At 37.8% G+C, this 19,914-nt stretch overlaps 1 protein-coding gene across 2 annotated transcripts in view; it reads right to left on the bottom strand.

Annotated features, from left to right (window-relative positions):
• The window catches only part of USP3 (ubiquitin specific peptidase 3), an 87,731-nt gene that overhangs the window by 30,123 nt on the left and 37,694 nt on the right, over positions 1-19,914 (bottom strand). For both annotated transcript variants that reach the window (XM_049905985.1, XM_049905986.1), the window contains 4 exons: positions 7,170-7,253; positions 2,808-2,889; positions 1,518-1,600; positions 46-159 (listed from right to left, as the gene is read on the bottom strand). In XM_049905985.1, coding sequence (XP_049761942.1) covers positions 46-159; positions 1,518-1,600; positions 2,808-2,889; positions 7,170-7,253 — 363 coding nt within the window. The remainder of the gene's footprint in view (positions 1-45; positions 160-1,517; positions 1,601-2,807; positions 2,890-7,169; positions 7,254-19,914) is intronic.

The following is a 19,914-nucleotide window of genomic DNA, read 5'->3' as shown; positions in this document are numbered from 1 at the left end:
TGTTTTGTAGCTCAAAGCCAGAAATAACATATTCTTATAACTCACACATTGTTATCCCCTTGGCTCCTGGTGTGGTAAGTTCGCCTTCCTGCCGTTTTCCCATTCCTTAACTCCACAGCGGGCAGTTCTTTGAAATAACAGCAAAACTGCTCAATGTTACTATTTTAAAAGGAAGAAAATTATATAAAAAAAGAATTTAATAGGACTGCAAAGAAAGTTCTATGAAACCTACATATAGATTTTGAAAATGCAATCATTCACTTATCTCATTTAAATTGCACTCAATGCAATCTCTTGCATTGAGCTTCTTCATTAAATTTCTTCATTAACTCCAAGACAAACAGTATAGACAGATGACCAAAACTCTGACCAGACAGAGTAAGATGACTCTTACTCTGTTCAAGACTCCTCAACCCTCCCCCTACTCCCATCTATAGGTTATCACCATTTCTCTTTTCAGGGTGCTTATTTCCAAGTATTCGATAATTTACTAAAGTAAAAAAGACCATGAAACCAACCATATCATTTAGATATACTATTGGAAACCCTGGTGGTATAGTGGTTAAGTGCTAAGGCTGCTAACCAAAAGTTTGGCAGTTCAAATCCACCAGGCACTCCTTGGAAACCCTACGGGGCAGTTCTATTCTGTTGTATAGCATCGCTATGAGTCGGAATCGACTCAACAGCAATGGGTTATACAGAATAATGATCAGAATTCAATAGAAACTAAAATTCCTTCTTTGAGCAAGAATACATAAGCAGAGAGGCAGCACCTTTAGGGAAAGATCAAATACGGCTTCTGTGCCTTATTAACAACGTGACCTTGGGAAGGTAATTTATTCTGGCTTTTAATGTCTCATTAAAATCTAAAAGTACACATCTTTAAAAATAACTTCTACTTAACATAGCTCAGCTTTCCTGATTGTTTTAGTACTACTTTTACGCTCTAAAAATTTTCCAAACACAAAATCTTATACATATGACTTAACTAACGATTGAAATAAGCTCTCTGAACAGGGCTCCCTGAAGCCCAGGCGTTGGCAAACTGCAGCCCACTGGCCAAATCCAGCCCTCAGCCTGTTTTTGGATGGCCTGGTGTTTCTGTTTGGCCAGTGAGCTAAGATTGGTTTTCTACATTTTTTAATGAGTTGTTTAAAAAAAAAAAACTAATGAAAATATGTGACAGAGACTGTATGTAGCCTACAAAGACTAAAATATTTACTACCTGGCTTTTTACAGAAAATGTTTCCTGACCCCTGCTTTAGCCTACTGAAAAAACAACAGGAAACAGTAAATAACAACAGCTAGCATTTATGCTGGGTATTGTCCTAAGCACTTGCATCAATTATATTATTTACTCCTCCCAACTACCCCATGTGGCAGGAACTACATCCCCGTTTTTACTGATGAGGAAACGAAGGCACAGGGAAGTGTGGTAACTTACCCTGCTGGCCACAGGACTACAGTAAGTGGCAGAGACAGGATCTGAACCCAGAGCCTTCATTAAAATATGTTACCTGAGTGACTGAAGGATGGCATTCATAAAACATGTGTTCCCCAAATTCCGAAGGCCTGTGGCACAAATGGCAGTGGTGCTTCCCTGTAAAATGGGACAAGAAGAGAGGCCATTAGTAGCACCAAGAGAAGGTCAACTATTTCAAAAAGCAAAGCAAACAATAGCCTCTATCTGAAAGTCTAGCAACAAGCCAATTTGGAACTGGTCCTTTTCTGTGCAATTAGTATTTCAAACAAATGCTTCTCATCTCTACCTAAGCATCTAGATATTTTTAGAAGGCTGTTTCCAACCCTGGGATTGCTCTCAATGGGAGAATCTTATGGAGTTTATGAGGAAATCAGCATTAATGAGTACCAAGAAGCATCGTCGTAAAAACAAACAAAACAAAACCACAGAAAAATCCTAACAGAAACAAAATTTAAGGCTTAATGCCTTTATAACACTCTATTAAAACACTAGAAATTGAAAACATATAAATATATGCTCCAAAGTACTTCTGTCCCCAAACTTTTAAGCCATGCATAAATGATCAGTCCATGTTTTCCCAGTGATGGTATATAAACCTTGAAAAACTATCAGAACTTCTCTTAAAGACTACACCTTGGTTTTCTGATTAGCTCTACAAATGCACTGTGACATCTGAACACTGCACTAAGAGGTGAATCTACCAACCCCACCCAAAGCATCTCTGCCACGAGAGTACTCAGCTCTTCCTCCCACCTAATCCTAACGCTTCAGTGTAGCACCTGTCTAAACACAGTTGGCATGGCAGTAGAGGGATGGATGCAAGGTAAACACAGCTTTATCTAAAATTATTTAGTCATCTTTACAATTTTGTTAATCCGCTGATGGCTCACACACCATTGTAACAGATGAAGGTTACCAGAATGAGGAAGCATATTCTTTTAAGATGAAATTGTATGAATGAAGTCCCAAGAAATAAAATTTACTACAATTTCAGAACCATGTAACTTGCACTAGTGACCTGTAAACAGAAGGAGCAAGGATCTCTGGGATCCTGCAGAAGTGAACTCACAGGGTACGTGAGTAGATGGAACAAGCAAACGGCTCTGTAAGGCAGAGTCATTTAATGGCAAGAAGACAGTGACAGGCAGACTCACGGGGACTTAGCCACATTGAGAATCATTAGTACAAGCGGCAATCATGTTGGAAAATACTCTAAATCCAAGACATACATTTATAAAAGTTAATAAGGCAACATTAAATGTTAAAGTTATAATAAAACAGTGCCTAGATCTCAACTTATTTTGAATAAATTTTAATTACTTACATTTACTTTTAATAGCTTGCTGTTTAGTGATGAGTTTTCCAAAAGTTTTCTTTTCCTATGCCTATCGGCTGTGAAAGCTGAGCTATTAAAACACAAACACACAAACAGATGGTCAAAAAGGCATTCATGTGACAGGCTACACCACAGGTTAGGGAGTAATCTCCAGGTGCCCTAAGGGACTAGGGCATGGCGCCAGCCTGGCTGCTCCATCAGTCCATGAAGTGATCCATTAGGCCCACAGGGCCCACAAGTATTGAAAATGACCGAAGTGTCCACTTCCCTTGGAAACCCCACTGCTTTCGGTGTAGTCCACTGCTGGGGGTGGGAGCCTGGCTGGAAGTTGCCAGCACCAGGTGCTTCCAGCAAAGCTGGCCCGGTAGGTGGAGACTGTGAGACACTCACTCCCTCTCCACCACCACTCTATCTGCCTAATTAACTGAGAAGCTTCAAAAATGAGAAGACCCATTCCTCCCAACAAAAGGGGAACCCTGTCTGATAGGATTATTCTAAGATTTAACATTAAATCTCAAAAAAATACTACTTCTTTCTTAATTTTGATACAGATACATTTTGGTCATTTGTCTTAATAGATTATGATATGATCTGGGCTCAAGGAATGATAAATAAAATATATAATATTAAATTATATGAATTTATTTGTTTCAGCTCTACTGCAATGAGTATTCTAAAGCACAAAAATTCTGAATTAAAATCATTATTCAGTATTTTTCTTGATCAAAGAGACATTTTGTGTAAAATTTATCAGAACGTAATTCCTATCTTCAAAGGGTCACTTTAAAATTACACATCGGGAGAAGCAATCCAAAGGAAATAAAAATTATGGTTAAACCACACAGGCTTCTAAATCTGACAATTCTTTCCCGTCGCTAACAGTGCCCGGCTAATCTGAAGGAAATCTGTAACTATTTTTCTTTCCAACATTTCCAAATGAGATATAATGTCTTCAGAGCATCAATCAATATTCCCCCAAAACATGACTGCAGGACTGTGTGCGCATGTCTGAGCGCTGCTGATTCCAAGGAAGACAGAGAGCGAATTCTTTACATTATCGTGCTAAATTATTCCTTCACAAATTCTGTAAGTGAAGAAGTTGAATCATAACCATAGTATATGTACACTTAGCAACAATGCCTAATAACTTTCAGTTTTGATGTATATAAATAAAGCATTTAGCTTTTTAAAATAAAAGTTTTTAAACTTTACCCTGTTTCCCAGAGTGGCAGAATTCTCTATCTAGATCCACACTAGTACAGTAGCCACGTGTAACTATTCAAATTAATTAAACTTAAATAAAATTAACAACTCAGTTCTTCAGTTGCACGAGTCACTTTTCAAGTGCTCACAGCTACATGTGACTCCCGGCTAGCATACTGGACCACACAGATTACAGAACATTTCCATCACAGCAGAGGCTCTAATGGAGAGCGCTGCTCTAGATGATATGCAGAACAATCTCAACTTAATAAAACACAAATGCAATAATTGTTTTTAAATTGTAGCTTCTACTGGAGATTAAAGCCTGTATTTAAAAAAAAAAAAAAATTAATGTAGGTAATGTTTTCAACAAAGGAAACAGAATGCAAGGTAGATTTCTTGGTGAGGCCAGTTAGGAATGACGACAAGGTGGTCTGTGACACCTTTTACCTGATGAAGTGGTCGATGGAAATGAAATATTTGATAACTGCATATCAGGGACTGAACTATGTCCCCCCAAAATATATGTCAACTTGGCTAGGCCGTGATTCTCAGTATTGGGTGGTTGTCATCCATTTTGTGATCTGATGTAATTATCCTCTATTTTGTAATGTGTTCTAAATTCTAACCTCTACATGCCAATAAGGCAGAATCAGTGTAGGGTGTATCTTGAGTAACCGCCTTACAAGAGGGTTGAGTAACAGCCTTACGAGACTCAAGTCACACCCTTACTCAAGTCACACCCTTGTTTGAGTCACACCTTTTATCTTAAAAAAAAATGTTACAAGAGATAAATGAGAGAAGCAAGCAGACACAGGCGGGACTTCGCCACCATCAAGAAAAGAAGAGCCAGAAGCAGAGCACGTCCTTTGGACTTGGGGTCCTTGCACTGAGAACCTCCTACACCCAGAGGAAGACTGATGTCAAGACACATGGAGATCTCCAAGGAACACTGGGCCTACAAATATTGAAAGGAGACAATGACCTTCCTTCCAGAGCCAAAAGAGAAATCTTTCCCCTAGGGCTCTTGTCCTGAATTCAGACTTCTAGCCTCCTAAACTGTGAGAGAATAAATTTCTGATTGTTAAATCTATCTACTTGTGGTATTTTTGTTATAGCAGCACTAGGTAACCAAGACATTGCACAACACATGCAGGTTCTTAAATGCCCTCTTCTCCCTTTGGCTTCATTCTATTAATTTGTTTGGGATTAAGATGGTAGTCTTTTCTTAAGAAAAACTATAAGTGGCAGAAAAATATTCTGCTTGTAGCTACCCATTTCTATAACAAAGTTAGTAAGATATTCACTATTCATTTCTATAACAAAGTTAGTAAGATATTCACGATGACAACACCATACCAAAAAGTGATGTTACATAAGTCATTGCAGGAATCTCCTACTTGACAGTTAACTGTAAGCAATTTCAGACAAAGTGGATATTCGGATCTGTGTCTCTAGTCCTAGTTAGGGCTCATGCCACTGAGTTCAAATTAAAAGAAAGGGTGTAATCACTTCAAAGAAGGAAAGAGTCAAAAGATGACAAGCCAAAAATACTTAAATCCAACGTGGTTTAATTATTTTAATTTTATTAAGAAATAAATTTTCTTTTATCAGCTTTATAATCTACTTAGTCAAAAAGACAGGCATGAAGACACTGGTTAACCAAAACCATACAGTGCTTCACCTGAAGAAGTGAGCTTTACATTACTTCCCCTCAGTATATAATTTTAAAATATTCTCTTTTCTTTACATTTAAGTTTGCTAAGGGACCCTGCTTTGGGCATGTTCTCACAATAACTTTTATACAACAACTGCTAAGATAAATTAGATAGCCCCGGATGGTCTGGACGACTTACATGCATTTATTTCACTTGAGTCAGTAGGCCTTCCAGAGCCATGGCTCTCTCTACAGTAGCGTCAATGGCTATCTGGGTTTCTGTTTATTGCTTGAATTTTAAGTTCAGTGAGTATTATCTAAATACTCTATTTGGCTACAGCAAGAACATCTACTCACATAAATAATTTCTTGATGATGACCAAGCATTTCACAGCTCTTTGTAACTTCAAATGATACACTGCCCCATACTAGAAGGGAAAAGTAAAACCAGGATCTCGTGCTATCATACGGATGCAAAGTGGACAAATTACATGATCATTAAACCTAATTTCCCTTAAAAATAATGCCTAATCTTAGTGTTTCTAAGCAGACCTGATAAGACACTTGACATGGATTTTCTATTATCGAAGGTAACTCTATAATGATTCATATTTGTTTTCTGCCCCTTTCTTGTACCCACGAACTCTCTCTTGCAAATAAACTAGCTTATAAATCGGAGCACAATAACTAAAAAACTCTTGTGCCCCTGGATATGGTTTATGACAAATACTGAATGGAATAAATACTGAGCTACAAACATTAACTATGGATACAGTTTCAAGTATCTAAACCCAAGATTTATTTTATCAATATTTCAATCACATTAAAAACACGATGTAGATCAGCCATTGCTAGTACAATTGTAAAATGGTGCAGCCACTGTGGAATACAACTCGGAGGTTCCTCAAACAGCTAAACACAGAATTCCTCTGTGACCCACCAATTCCACTCCTAGGTATACACCCAAAAGAACTGAAAGCAGGAACACAAATACATGTACACCAACGTTCACTGCAGCGTATTACTCCACCATAAAGAGAAAAGAAGCCCCAATACATGCTACTACATGGACGAACCTTGAAAACATTAAACTGAGTGAAATAAGCCAGTCACAGAAGGACAAATAGTATACAATCCCACTTATATGAAATATCTAGAATAGACAAATGTAGAGAGACCAAAGTTTATTAGTGGTTACCACGGGTGTGGAGGAGGGGAAGAGAAGTGGCCATTGCTAGGGGGCACTAAGCTTTTGTTAAGGGTGATAGAAAAATTTGGATAGTGGTGATGGCCACACAACATGATGAATTAAAGTAATGTCACTGAACTGTACACGTAAAAAATATTTCGTTTTATATATATATACTTACCATAACAAAACAAAAACCTGGATATGGTAAGAAAGCTCATAAACAAAAATCCCACCCCAAAATTCTAAAACACCCCTCCACCCATCCCATTCCTTGCCTTTCTCAAGGCCTACTACTTACTTTTCCAAGTTCTGTAAGTGTTCTCGGACTTTCTGTACCAGCCCCAGCTTGGTGTCGTTAACCACAAAATCGTCACAGCGATAACTGCAAGGAAAGCACTGGTCAGTGTGTGTGAAGAGTCTGAGGGAGTCACTTGAAGGGGCCGCCGCTGCCAAGCCGATGGATCGCGTGGCTCTGCGGGCAGTTACCTCGGTGGCAAGTCGACAGGGGGCCTGGACCCCCAATGGAATGCCGTTTCAGAGCCTGTCTGAAGAGCCACGTGGGCAGCGCACACTAGCTGCTTCTCACATTTTTACTCAAACGCTCTTCAATTTCTCCTAAAGTGAAACAAGCTGTTACACGTGTTACATTCCTGTTAGTGATGCATAATACATGGAAAATGAGATGAAAAGCAGCAAGTCTACGCATACAACATTAAACCTAAAGCTTGCAGGGATACGTCCCAACAGAAATTACTGGGGAACTGCAGGGCGGGGGGGATGTAAGTGAAAAGGGAGGAAAGGTAATTAACAATCTATAGGAATATTTGAATTTTAAAAAGACTTTAAAAATAAAGTTGTATATCTTAACCATAATTTAATTAAAATAAATTGAATTCAGATGAGTTGGGCTACCGACTCTTTTCATCCTGAGGTGCTAAAAACGGAAGGATAAACAGTAGCTAAATCTTTAGAAAACTGAGAACTGCCTTGAAGGTCTCTAAGGCTTTTTAAAAAATTGATACTGTCTGTGTGCGTTTTAACAAGTCAATAAGCAATTAAGATACGGAATCACACATAATAATTTTTAACTGGTACAAGAGCATTCAATTTTTTTCCCGGGATAAGGGCAATTTTGACAAAACAACTTAGGAGCCGGCACCAAGACACTGTCTTGGTAAAACCATATTTCACTTTTATCACTGCATCCCATAAGACGCTGCGCTACAGTGCACGTGCCGGGTGTGTGCGCTATTTCTAGTGCCCTGGAGAAGGACATGATGCTTTGGTAAAGCAGAGGGGGTCCACGAAAGAAGATGGCCCTCAACCAGATGGAGTGACACAGTGGCTGCAACAACGGGCTCAAACATGGCAACGACTGCGAGGATGGCGCAGGACCCGGCAGTTTTATCCTGTTGTACATGGAGTCACTATGAGTTGGAACCCACCTGACGACACCTAACAACAACATCACCAATCTAGTTCATGTCATTGGAATGACTTGGTTCAAAGGACTTTGCTGTGTAATAAATGTAACACTGTCATGTGCCTGTTTAAATACTTTATGCAGACAGCTTAAGTTACAGTGACCGCTATGTAAACCATAATTGGTTATTAAATGAAATACAATAGAAAAAAAGTAACTTCCAAATGAAAGTATACTACTGAGGTAGAATAGAGAGGAGATAAAAGATTCGAAGAAGGTTATTTTTACAAAGAATGGAATTGCAATTTGCTGTAGTACAGCAAAATGAAAAAGCTGTTGGTGTCAAAAAGTTTTAAGATGCTAAAGTGAACAGTATTAAGAGACACTCAGCAAATGCATACTATGTGTGTATGTGTGTGCGCGTGCACGTGTGCACAGACACACACACAGGACAGAACTGACTAAATGGGGTTTTCAAGGCTATGACCTTTCAGAAGTGGATCGCCAGGCCTTTCTTCTGAGGCATCTCTAGGTGGGTTCAAACCTCCAACCTTTCATTTAGTGATCGAACACTTAACCAACTGTACTACCCAGGGACTCCAGAGCAAATGTACATTAATACACAAGAAGTTGCCTCTCAACAGTCAAAAAATAACCCATGAAATTACTCATCTGGAATCGGAACAAAAAAATTTTAAACAATTTTTAAAGGATTTGAGCTTGTAACTTTGGCCAGCTTGTATTCTTGTATCAGACAACCATTTTTAGATGACGAGATGAAAAACTAAACCGTCACAAGTAAAACAAATCTTGTTTTAAAATTATGAGGAAAAGATTAAAGAGTATTTTACAAAAAGTCAAAGATCTTAATTGAGCCACCACACAACTGTTGGTGAATTCTAGACCTCTCGACAATATCACAGAGCAAGTAAACCAAAATGTGAAAAAACTGCAAGTACCTTCTAGTTTTACAATGTAAGAGATATACTGCCCAATTAATACTTTGGGTACATTTTATCTCAAATGACTTCCAAATTCACAAAGACATGTTTTCGTCTATTTGCAACCTTTAAAAAAGGGTCTCATGTTGTAGATATTTTTGAATCATTTATATCTGTCATTTTCAGCTAAATATAAAAAAGTTTCTATCAAGACAGACAATGGGTCAGCTATGCCACAGCAAAAATAGATGTATTGGGATTATTTCCCTCATTTGTTCCACTGTGTGACACAAACTGAAAATATTTGTGCTCAATTTTCTGAAGCAGATTATCATGGATAGTTATTAAAATGCTATGAATCATCACCGGTTTACAGAACTGTTGAAAGAAACAGAAGACAATGAATTTAACAACTGTGTGTTCTGTGCCAAGGCAATTGCTTGAGTCATGGAACAGTAGCAAAAATTTACTGGACTGCTCACTCCAATTCAAGGGTTTCTCGAAGGAAGTACGACCGTGTGATTTACATACTTTCACCTATGCCACGCTGGACATCAATGAGCTAAATATGAAGATCCAAGAAGTGAAAAAGTTTATTTGTGACCTTGCTAGACAGGTATGTGAATTTATGTTGATACTGAAACTTTTCATAACACAAATCAATAATAATAATTTTACACATTCTTCTACATGAATCAATATGCAGGAGACTTTAACTGTGATCGAGGGCATTATGTAAATCGGCTACAAAACCTACAAGAAAAACTTGAAGAACACTTTGTTGTTATGGATAAATTTAAGAGTTTTTTTTTTCAGTCTATGTAACACTTCTCTGAAATCAACGTGGCACTGAGATGTCAGAGTCCGTGAATTTACTTAAGTTGAACAGAAAGTTTTGAAACTGATATGCTTTTGCTTCGGAGTCAAATCAATTGGTCTAAAAAGATGAGCTAGTTTTGTCAATATGAATGTGAATATTAAAGAAAAACGATTTTTTGGTAATTGATTTACTTATTGGAAAACTTTTAATAATGTTTGGAATAGTGTGAATCTACTTTAATTTTTATGACTCTAAATACGGATCAAATATTTCCACTGAAAATTTAACATCTGAACATATGACATTAAGTGTAAAATACACACTGTATTTTGAAGATTTTACATGAAAAAAAAGAATGAAAATAATCTCTAATTTTTATACTGATTACATGTTTAAAGGATAATATTTTGGCTATATAAAGTTAAATAAGATACATGATTAAAATTTATTTCACCCTGATTCTTTTTGCTTTTTTTAATGTGGCTACTAGAAAATGTTAAATTAGATATATGGCTTGTACTACCTTCTGTTAGCTAGCAACAATTCTAGAGAGCTCACACATGGTTTAAAACCACAACCTTAGCACAGGTGAGTATACAGGTATGCATTACATGCATATGTCTACAGATAAACCCATACGTGTGCTATGGTTTTGATTTTAAACCATGTGTTAGCTATGCAAAATTGTTGTTTCACAAAGAGTGATCACAGGAGGAAAAAAACACGTAAGGTTAAATGAAGTCTTTTACATTTTAATCTTAGGGTCCTCAAACAAGCCCCTGAAAAACAGATAACTATAAAAAAAAATTAAAAGATTTTCTTAAGCCAGTGAAAACAAATCCTGCCAAAATAAAATTTGATTCTTACAATTTAGTACAATTATATTTATTGGTCGGATACTAGTGATATTATAGAATTTTATAGCAGTAAGGATCCTACTCCCTGGGCTAGCAGACCTAGCTAACAAAAATATTACAAGCCATATACGCACATGGTCCAGTAAGTCTGGCCTTTTTTAGGAAACTGAGGTTTGTTCTAAATGTTTCTCCCATTCTGTTCAGGACTACCTATGTGTCCCTGATCAGAACAGTTGTTCGTGGTAGCCAGGCACCATCTAGTTCTTCTGGTCACGGGATAGATGAGGCCATGGTTCCCCTGGGCTATTAGTCCTGTAGACTAGTTTTTTTTTTTTTTTTTTGAGTCTTTGGTTTCCTTCTTTCTCTTTTGCCTTAGACGAGTAAAGACTAATAGCTGTATTTTAGATGGCTGTTCACAAGCTTTTAAAACCCTCGACACTACTCACCGAAGTAGGATGTAGAATAGTGTCTCTATGAACTATGTTATGCCAACTGACCAAGTTGTCCCTTGAGACTATGGTCCTAAGCCTTTAAACCCAGTTAACCAATCCTACGAGGTTTGTGGTTATGTCTGGGAAGTATGTGCTACTCTGCCCCCACGAGCTTTAAGAGTAGTCTGTTTAAAAAGTTAAATATTTTTTTCTTACCATTCATCTTTATAATCACTAAAACACAGAACTATAAATACTGACATGGAAAAATGTCCACAGCATTTTGTTAAAAAAGCAAACTGCATAAACAGCATGTGTAGTATGATCCTTTATTTGTGTGTCTTCCTACCCGATTGGGTGTTCAGGCAAACCATTAAAAGGACTTTTTCTTAAGAGTGGGATTTTTGGAGACAGGTGATGAGGCTTTCACACCACACTTCTCTATCATTTGGATTTTTTAATCAAAAAAATTTGAAGACATTTAGCAAATATTGTAGACAATTAAAGACTGAGTATATCAGCAAGGAAAGATCAGAACTGTTGTCTGTAAGGAGAGATAATCTCATCACTATTCATGAAGTGTAAAGTGGTATAAGCTCGTTAAAAGACAATGTGGCAGGAATGATCAGAACAGGAAACGGACAGCATGGAGCCTCTGACCCACCGTGTCTAGTTCCAGGCTCTCACAGTCTCAAACAGGGACATCAACTTTTCATGATGTAACTTTTGCACTGTCTGAATTTATCACACCATACTAGTGTTGTTTTATCTTTGTCAGAAAAGTACCTACATCCATAAGCTGAAACTTCTAGGAGTGTCTGGCGTTTGGTGAGGCTCAATAAACGTTCCCTTCTTTCCTCTGCAGACTGTGACCTGCCACGTGCACACTCCTCTCCAGGAAACCTAGCTGCCTGCACACCCCATCTGGATTTCTTCCCCCTCCCTGTTACAGGTCAAAACACAGGAAGTGGCAAAGGTAAGAAATCAATGGAGAATCTGAACAATTTCTGGCTACTTTAGTCTTCAACTGAGACACTGCTTTCACACTGAAACTAGTCCACTAATACTGGTGTTTTATGAAAATCCCGAGACAAACAGAGGACTTAAAGGAAACAAGTTCTAAAACTCTCTACCTGTTTGACGACAATTATCTTAAGCTACTTGGTCAGAACTGAATTTACTTCTAACACCTGAAAAAAAAATTAGCCACTCTTCTTAACCTTCCCTTCAAGAAGATTACACTAGAATAAGAAGTACAAAAAGGTGCCTAACTTATAGGTTGTGTTTCCAATACGTATAGACTGGTCCTCTGCAACTTGCAATATGTCTTAGTCACTAGTGCTGCAACAGCAGAAATACCACAAGTGGATGGCTTTAACAAAGAGAAATTTATTGCCTCACAGTAAAGTAGGCCAGAAGTCCAAATTCAGGGCATCGGCTCCAGAGGAAGGCTTTCTCTCTCTGTCGGCCTTCTTATCAATCTTCCCCCGGACTAGGAGCTTCTCCACGTAGGGACCGCAGGTCCAAAGGACGTACTCTGCTCCGGGCACTGCTTTCTTGGTGGTATGAGGTCCCCAACTCTCTGCTTGCTTCCCTTTCACCTCTTGTAAGATAAAAGGTGGTACAGGTCACACCCCAGGGAAACTCCCTTTACACTGGATCAGGGACATGACCTTGGTAAGGGTGTTACAATCTCACCCTAATCCTCTTTAATATAAAATTACAATCACAAAATGGAGGACAACCACACAATACTGGGAATCATGGCCCAACCAAACTGATACACACAATTCTGGGGGGACCATTCAATCCATAACAGAATACATTTCCCATTTTGAAATAAATGTTATAAAAAAAAAGTATGGTTAAATGCCCTCGGTGAAGATATACCTGTTTCCCAAAATGTAACTGAAATCATATTATAAAAAATTCTACTCCTTCTTTGTTCTTTACGTGCTACTGGCACCGAGAAATTGTGAAGGGAGGATCTGGGCAGGGTTCAATAACTTGATGAGAACTTCAGTAGAAGAGAAGGTTCAGGGTCCGGATTCTCTTTATATACGTAAGACTTCATGTGCTAAACAAAAATCAGGAACTGCCAACATTAGGTGACTAACTTTTTATACTATTAAATTTATATTTAAACAAGTTTTCATTTAGCAATTTTAGGTGATTCTTCAAGTAAAGATGAGCTCTACTAATTCTATAGGATCGTGAGATTATCAGAGAAAGACAAAAGCTCATTCCTGTATTAGTAGAAAGAACTATGGAAAAGAACTGAAGTAATTTGAGAATTAAAGAGAAAAAATAGTATTTATAAATCATTTTAGGTAACACAGTAGAGATGTTAGATAAGAAAACAGTATAAAAACGCAAGGTGTGGGAGAATTTTGTCTTGCCTTATTTCTAACACCTAGCACAAGCTTCACTGTCATCTTGGCCATGTCTAGATTAGTCTCAAACTCAAATTCCTTAAGCCAAGTATGATCTTAAAGTAGCTTTAAATTTCTTTAAGCCAATATTTAATAAAAACCCATTGCCGTCAAGTCAATTCCAACTCAAAGAGACCCTATAGAACAGAGTAGAACTGCCCCATAGAGTTTCCAAGGAGCGCCTGCTAGATTCGAACTGCTGACCGTTTGGTTAGTAGCCATAGCTCTCAACCACCACACTACCAGGGTTTCCAGTATTTATTTAATAAACTCCTAATTAAATGCATGGCACAGTAATAATGTATATACACACACACATACATACCACTGTCAGGAACAGAAGATACACCATTATTTTCACTACCTTGCACTAAAAGAATACACATCAAGTAGCCGGTAAATTTTCATAAGAAAAACAAGTTATAAAAAAAAAAAAAGTTATACTATTATATAATTAAGGGGTAAAAAAATTGATAAAATCGCAGCTTAAGTTATTCCATATTCTGCTTACTTTAATAAACAAAAAAGTGAAACTTTTCCATTTTATCACTACATTTCTTTTGTGCTCATTTTTAGATTTTGATTTACATTTAATTGCTAGCATCTAAGCGTGCCTAATCCTTGTTATTCTTCCTCCTATAATCTCCCAAAAACCTGTCTTTTTTCTCCTCCCTTTCCACTAACACCCTATTCTGCACTTGGGTTATTTCCTCTGATGTGATCTCTCTTTTCCCTCCCTTCCTCAGTGACTCCCACATCCACAGCCATCTGTAGCCAAATTCAGCTAAATTTGACAGTCCCCACAGAGACGGCCTCACCTAAATTTTCTTCTCTCCTGCCCTCTCCGCCCATCTTCCCTCTTACCTCAGTGTTGTCCGCTTTCTTTTCTATTTGAGCCCTCATCTCCTATCCTACCAACTCCTTTACTCCTCAACATTTTCCATTTCTTGGTATTTGTTTAATAGCCAAAAGTATTCCTCACTTGAGTACTCCCATCCTTACTTTCTCTCCTCATCTTTCAAAAACGAAAACGTTCAGTATGGTTCAATCATTTTCTGGCCCTAAAATTTAATGTGGGTTTACTTCCTTTTTAAAATTCTAAATTTAGAACACTTCTTCCCTTCCTATCTTTGCCCTGCACTCCTTATGCCCTCTAGTTCTAAAAGACAGAACAGCGGTCTACTAAGAGATCTTCAAACCATTTACATAAGGCTCCTAATCAAGTTACAAATAAACTACAAAACTCGTCACCTACTATCCGCAAAATATGTATTTGTATTAATTACATACATACAAGTACTTCTAAATTATTATGTGTATGTTATAAAGATTTAAGAGAATGAGTTAGAGATGAAATAAACTATTTTAAGATGTTTCATTATTCCTGATCATCTTATACTATTATTAAACTAGTATCTCAAAGTACAATATACACATAGAGTGAGGTTCAACATTAATGATACTGGGTATAAACTGGTACTTCGTATACTCTTCCTGATAATTTTTTAACTTTTTGTCCAACTTACTAGATCTGAGTCATCCATGATTTTACTTGTTGTTAGGTGCCACTGAGTCGGTTCTGACTCAGAGTAGCCCTGTGTACAAGAGAAGGCAACACTGCCTGGTGCTGTGCCATCCTCACAATCGCTACTATGCTTGAGCCCATCATTGCAGCCACTGTGTCAGTTCATCTTGTTGAAGGTCTTCTCTCTTTCGCTGACCCTCTACTTTACCAAGCATGGTGTCCTCCAGAATTTCTACCTTGTTCTATGTTTGATGTGCTCGGAGAAGGAATGTATGCCAGCTTGCCTTTTTCTTGTTAATGGTGTGTACGTCATCAACATCACCATGTGGTATTTTTTGCAAAAACCTTTTAAAATGTTATGTCCATTTGATGAGGGCTGATTGGTTAAAACTAAGTAAATCCACATTAACTAAGCAAACAAACTGTAATACACTGCAAACTGTAAAACATGAACAAATGGTGAGGCTAACATCTGTAGAAGTCCTGTTTAGAAGTGTGTAGTTCACTGTAGTTCATAACACAAGGCCATCTAATCTACACACCACTGGCAGCAGGCATACTCAATAGTTAACAAAGCTTAATGTTTTTCAGACAAAAATTTTTAATAAAAATGCTAATATTTTCTTTCCATACTCAGTATATTATATTGAAGACCACTGCATTAAAAAACAAGGACGCTAGCACATAAAATAGCAGGTTCTAAATAAATACTTCTCTATTAATAAAAGTAACATATTCATTATTCAGATTTTTTAAATGTTTCACAATTATGTTTGAGGACCATCATGTAAATTAGACTCTGTCCCAAGTAAAAGTTTTAAAGATAAAATAAAAACTTGGGGGACGACTGCTTATAATCCCAGGATTTCTTCACACGAGATCTATACCTTTAACTTGAACTGTTCTTAATACATTTAGTCCTAGGTATAGTTTACAGTTTTTGCCATTAGGTGGTGTTTGTTTTGTGATTTTGTCATTTCCAATTCTGACTGATGACTGCTAATAAAGAGAAAGCTATTAGTTATTGTATATTTATCACACATCACCATTCCATCTTCTCTTATTAATTCCAGTTGTGGTTTTCTACTAAAGTTCCCTGGATTTTCTAGGCATTTTATCATAGAACTTAAAAATAGAAATAATTTTTCTTCTTTTCCAATGTTTATCCTAATTATTTCATTCTTTGTCTTACTGCAACAGCTAGAACTGCCAAAACAATGTTTAATAATAACGATGATGATAATGATAGGAGATATTTATTTCTGTCTTGTTTCTGGTTGTAATAGAAATGGCGCTAGCACTTCATCATTTAATATGTTTCTGTGTTTTTTCTTTTTGGTAAACTATTACATTTTAATAGTTTCCTTTTATTCCAACATTATTAGGTTAAAAAGAAATGGCTCTTAATTTTTTTTTTTTTTTTTTTGCTTCTAATGGTATAATGGAAACCCTGGTGGTGTAGTGGTTAAGAGCTACAGCTGCTGACCAAAACATCAGCAGTTCAAATCCACCAGGCACCCCTTGGCAACTCTATGGTGTGGTTCTGCTCTGTCCTATAGGGTCGCTATGAGTCAGAATCGACTTAATGGCAATGGGTTTTTTTTTTAATGGTATAATAATCTACAGCAGATTATTGACAAACTTCAGCTGAAACTGCCTCTACTTCTTAATTACATGATTTTTCTTTTTGATACATTTTACCAGATTAAATTTGCTTTAAGGTATAATTTTTTGTGCCTATTTTAACTATCCAATATAATAGCCACTAGCCACATGCGGCTATTTAAATTTACATTAATTACAATAAAGTAAAACAAAACATTCATTTCCTAGATTGGATTAAGCACCTTTTCATTGCTCAAAACACTCACCATAATGACAAAAACTGTACACTGTAACCCAAAAAAACTAAACCCGCTGCTGCTGAGTCCATTCTGACTCCTAGCAACCCTATCACACAGAGTAGAACTGCCTCACAGGGTTTCCAAGGCTTTAACCTTCATGGAAGCAGATCACCATATCTTTCTCCCAGAGAGCGGCTGGTAGGTTTGAACCACCAACAAATGTTAGTAGCTGAGTGCTTAACTACAGAAGGGCTCCTTCTATAAAGATCTATAAACCATACCAAAACCAAACCAAACCCAGTGCCGTCGAGTCAATTTTGACTTACGGTGACCCTATAGGTCAGAGCAGAACTGCCCCATAGAGTTTCTAAGGAGCGCCTGGCGGATTCGAACTGCCCACCCGTTGGTTAGCAGCTGTAGCACTTAACCACTACGCCACCAGGGTTTCCTCTATACCCAGGAATAAATGTGTTAAGAATGGTACAAGTTAAAGGTATAGATTCTTTATGAAGAAAACTTAGTCTTACAAGCAAGCAGTCCCTCCCCTCCCCCAAGGAAATTTTTATTTTATCTTTGAAACTTCTACATGGGACAGAGTCTGATTTACATGAAGGTCTCAAACATAACGTAAATAACAAAAACAAAAAAACACTGAATAATGGATACGTTGCTTTGATTCTCATCCTTATTTTATTGCTCAGTTACTACCGTATTAGACGGCACAGATACAGAACATGTCCCTCCGCAGAGACAGCTCCACTGGACAGCACTGGGAGAAGTCTCCTAGTTAGAAACTCCCAGTCTGAAACCAAAAGACTAAACAAACCTATTCTGCATATGTAAAATGTCTGGATGCACAATGCTAAAAAAGGAAACACAAGGAATGGGGAAAGAGTTTTATTAAATCACGCAGAAAACTTTTTGTGAGTGATTTATGCCCAAAACCACCTTAACACAAACTATTTCTCTTGCCTTCTTGAGACATCTCTGTTTAAGACGCCAGCAGTTAAGGCCCAGTTTAGTCTTTGTGTCTGGCGCCTGATTTCGAAGCACCCCACACTTACAGACTTGTCATTTTCTACCTGGAAAACCATCATTTCCCTCTGGGAATTTCCCTCTAAGCTAATGGTACCACATTCACCCAAAAGCCCAGGCCAAGGCATCACTCTTGGTGCTCCTCCTCCCCTCACCCTCCTCATTCAAATCATAAGTACTCTGGATTTTAATTTACAACAATTAACCCTGAGAAAGAGGGCTAGAGTTTGAGGCCTGAGAGGAGATTTTTTTTTTTTTACTGTTCACGTGTATAATTATTTCAATTTAAAAATATATATTTACTAATCACTAGAAAGAGCTTTCTAAAATACAAATATGGTCAGGCTTTTAAAAGCCGTTAGTGGTTATTCACCATCTACAGCTGTAGTTTTCAATCACAGACACAAAATCACATATCTTAAAAGTGTATCCAAAATATCTTCCCTATGACTGAAATGTAGAAACAATTCACTTTTTCATAAATTAGAAGATATTCAATACCATCCTTATAGTATCACCTCACTTTCATTACAATATGCTTTCCTGAGAGGATGAGTTGGCCAGTGGGGAGCTAGCCAAGAATCTTGCCAAGCCCTTACTTGAGTTTTACATTTGTGACTGGCCAGCCTACAGAAGAATACCTAAACTTCTTACCTTGAATATTGGGCTCATTTTTTTTTGACCCTACAGTGGCATCACTAGAGGCATGTGGGAGGTGCAGATCACACCTCCTGACACAGTCAGAGGGGGTGACACCAAAATGACCCCAGGGTCTACCGCAGCAAAGGTGAGTGGGCTGGCACTCTCGGGGAACGGACCATCAAGGCAATGGCATCACTAGGGTTGGTGTACTGGTCACCCAGTGTGACATCTCGTCACCATCCCCCCCCACCAGTCACAAAGGTTGGTGTCACCCAGTGCAGTAACTTGTCACCTCCTGTCACTGGGCGGAGAGGAGGGTCTCCACCTTGGCCAGTGAGAGACGGAAGGAGCTGCGGGAAGGGTTGCTGCACCCACAGAGGATCCCTACCCCCCACTGGCTTGCCTCGCCCACAGAGGTCGGGGTGACAACATGAGTTACCACACTGGGTGACACCAACCCTAGTGACACCACTGTGGCCCTGCCTATATTTCAAAGCCTGTCAAGACTTGAGCCTGGGTATTCTACTTCAGACCCAGGGCTCTTCCTAAGACAGAACCTTGTCTCTCTGAACAGGAATTAAGTTCTTAATTTCTAGAATCTCCTCTCTACTTTACCCCTGAGCTTCTGGCAGATCCTGACTTTAACATTATTACTCTTCTCTGCTTCATTTACATATATACCTTAACTTCTGCTCTTACTTTAAAAGCCTACATAATCCACCAGGAGCCACAAAAGAATAAAATCTTATCTCAAAATACAGATTAAGTTAATAAAAAAAACTAGTTTTGTGTTATCTATTTCAATTTCTGGTAACCATATAATGCTTTGTTTTATTCTTCATGTGCTATGGGTAACTTTAAATTGTATCATTCCATGAGATGAGAAAGGATTAATCAATGAAGCAAGCTGAGCCTCGTGCATGAAAAGCAAGAATTAACTCTTCACAACTCTTCTCAATTTCTTCCACAGTTATTGGTCCATAAGTTTTCTGGTTGGAATCAATTTCGAAAATTTATATTTCTATGAAAGTTATTCATTTTATCCCGATTTCCATTATTTCTAATTTCTTTCATACCTATGGTTATTTCTCCT

The sequence above is a fragment of the Elephas maximus genome, chromosome 13 (assembly GCF_024166365.1).
Source record: "Elephas maximus indicus isolate mEleMax1 chromosome 13, mEleMax1 primary haplotype, whole genome shotgun sequence".
Classification (NCBI taxonomy): domain Eukaryota; kingdom Metazoa; phylum Chordata; class Mammalia; order Proboscidea; family Elephantidae; genus Elephas; species Elephas maximus.
This window is presented reverse-complemented; position numbering and strand designations above follow the sequence as displayed.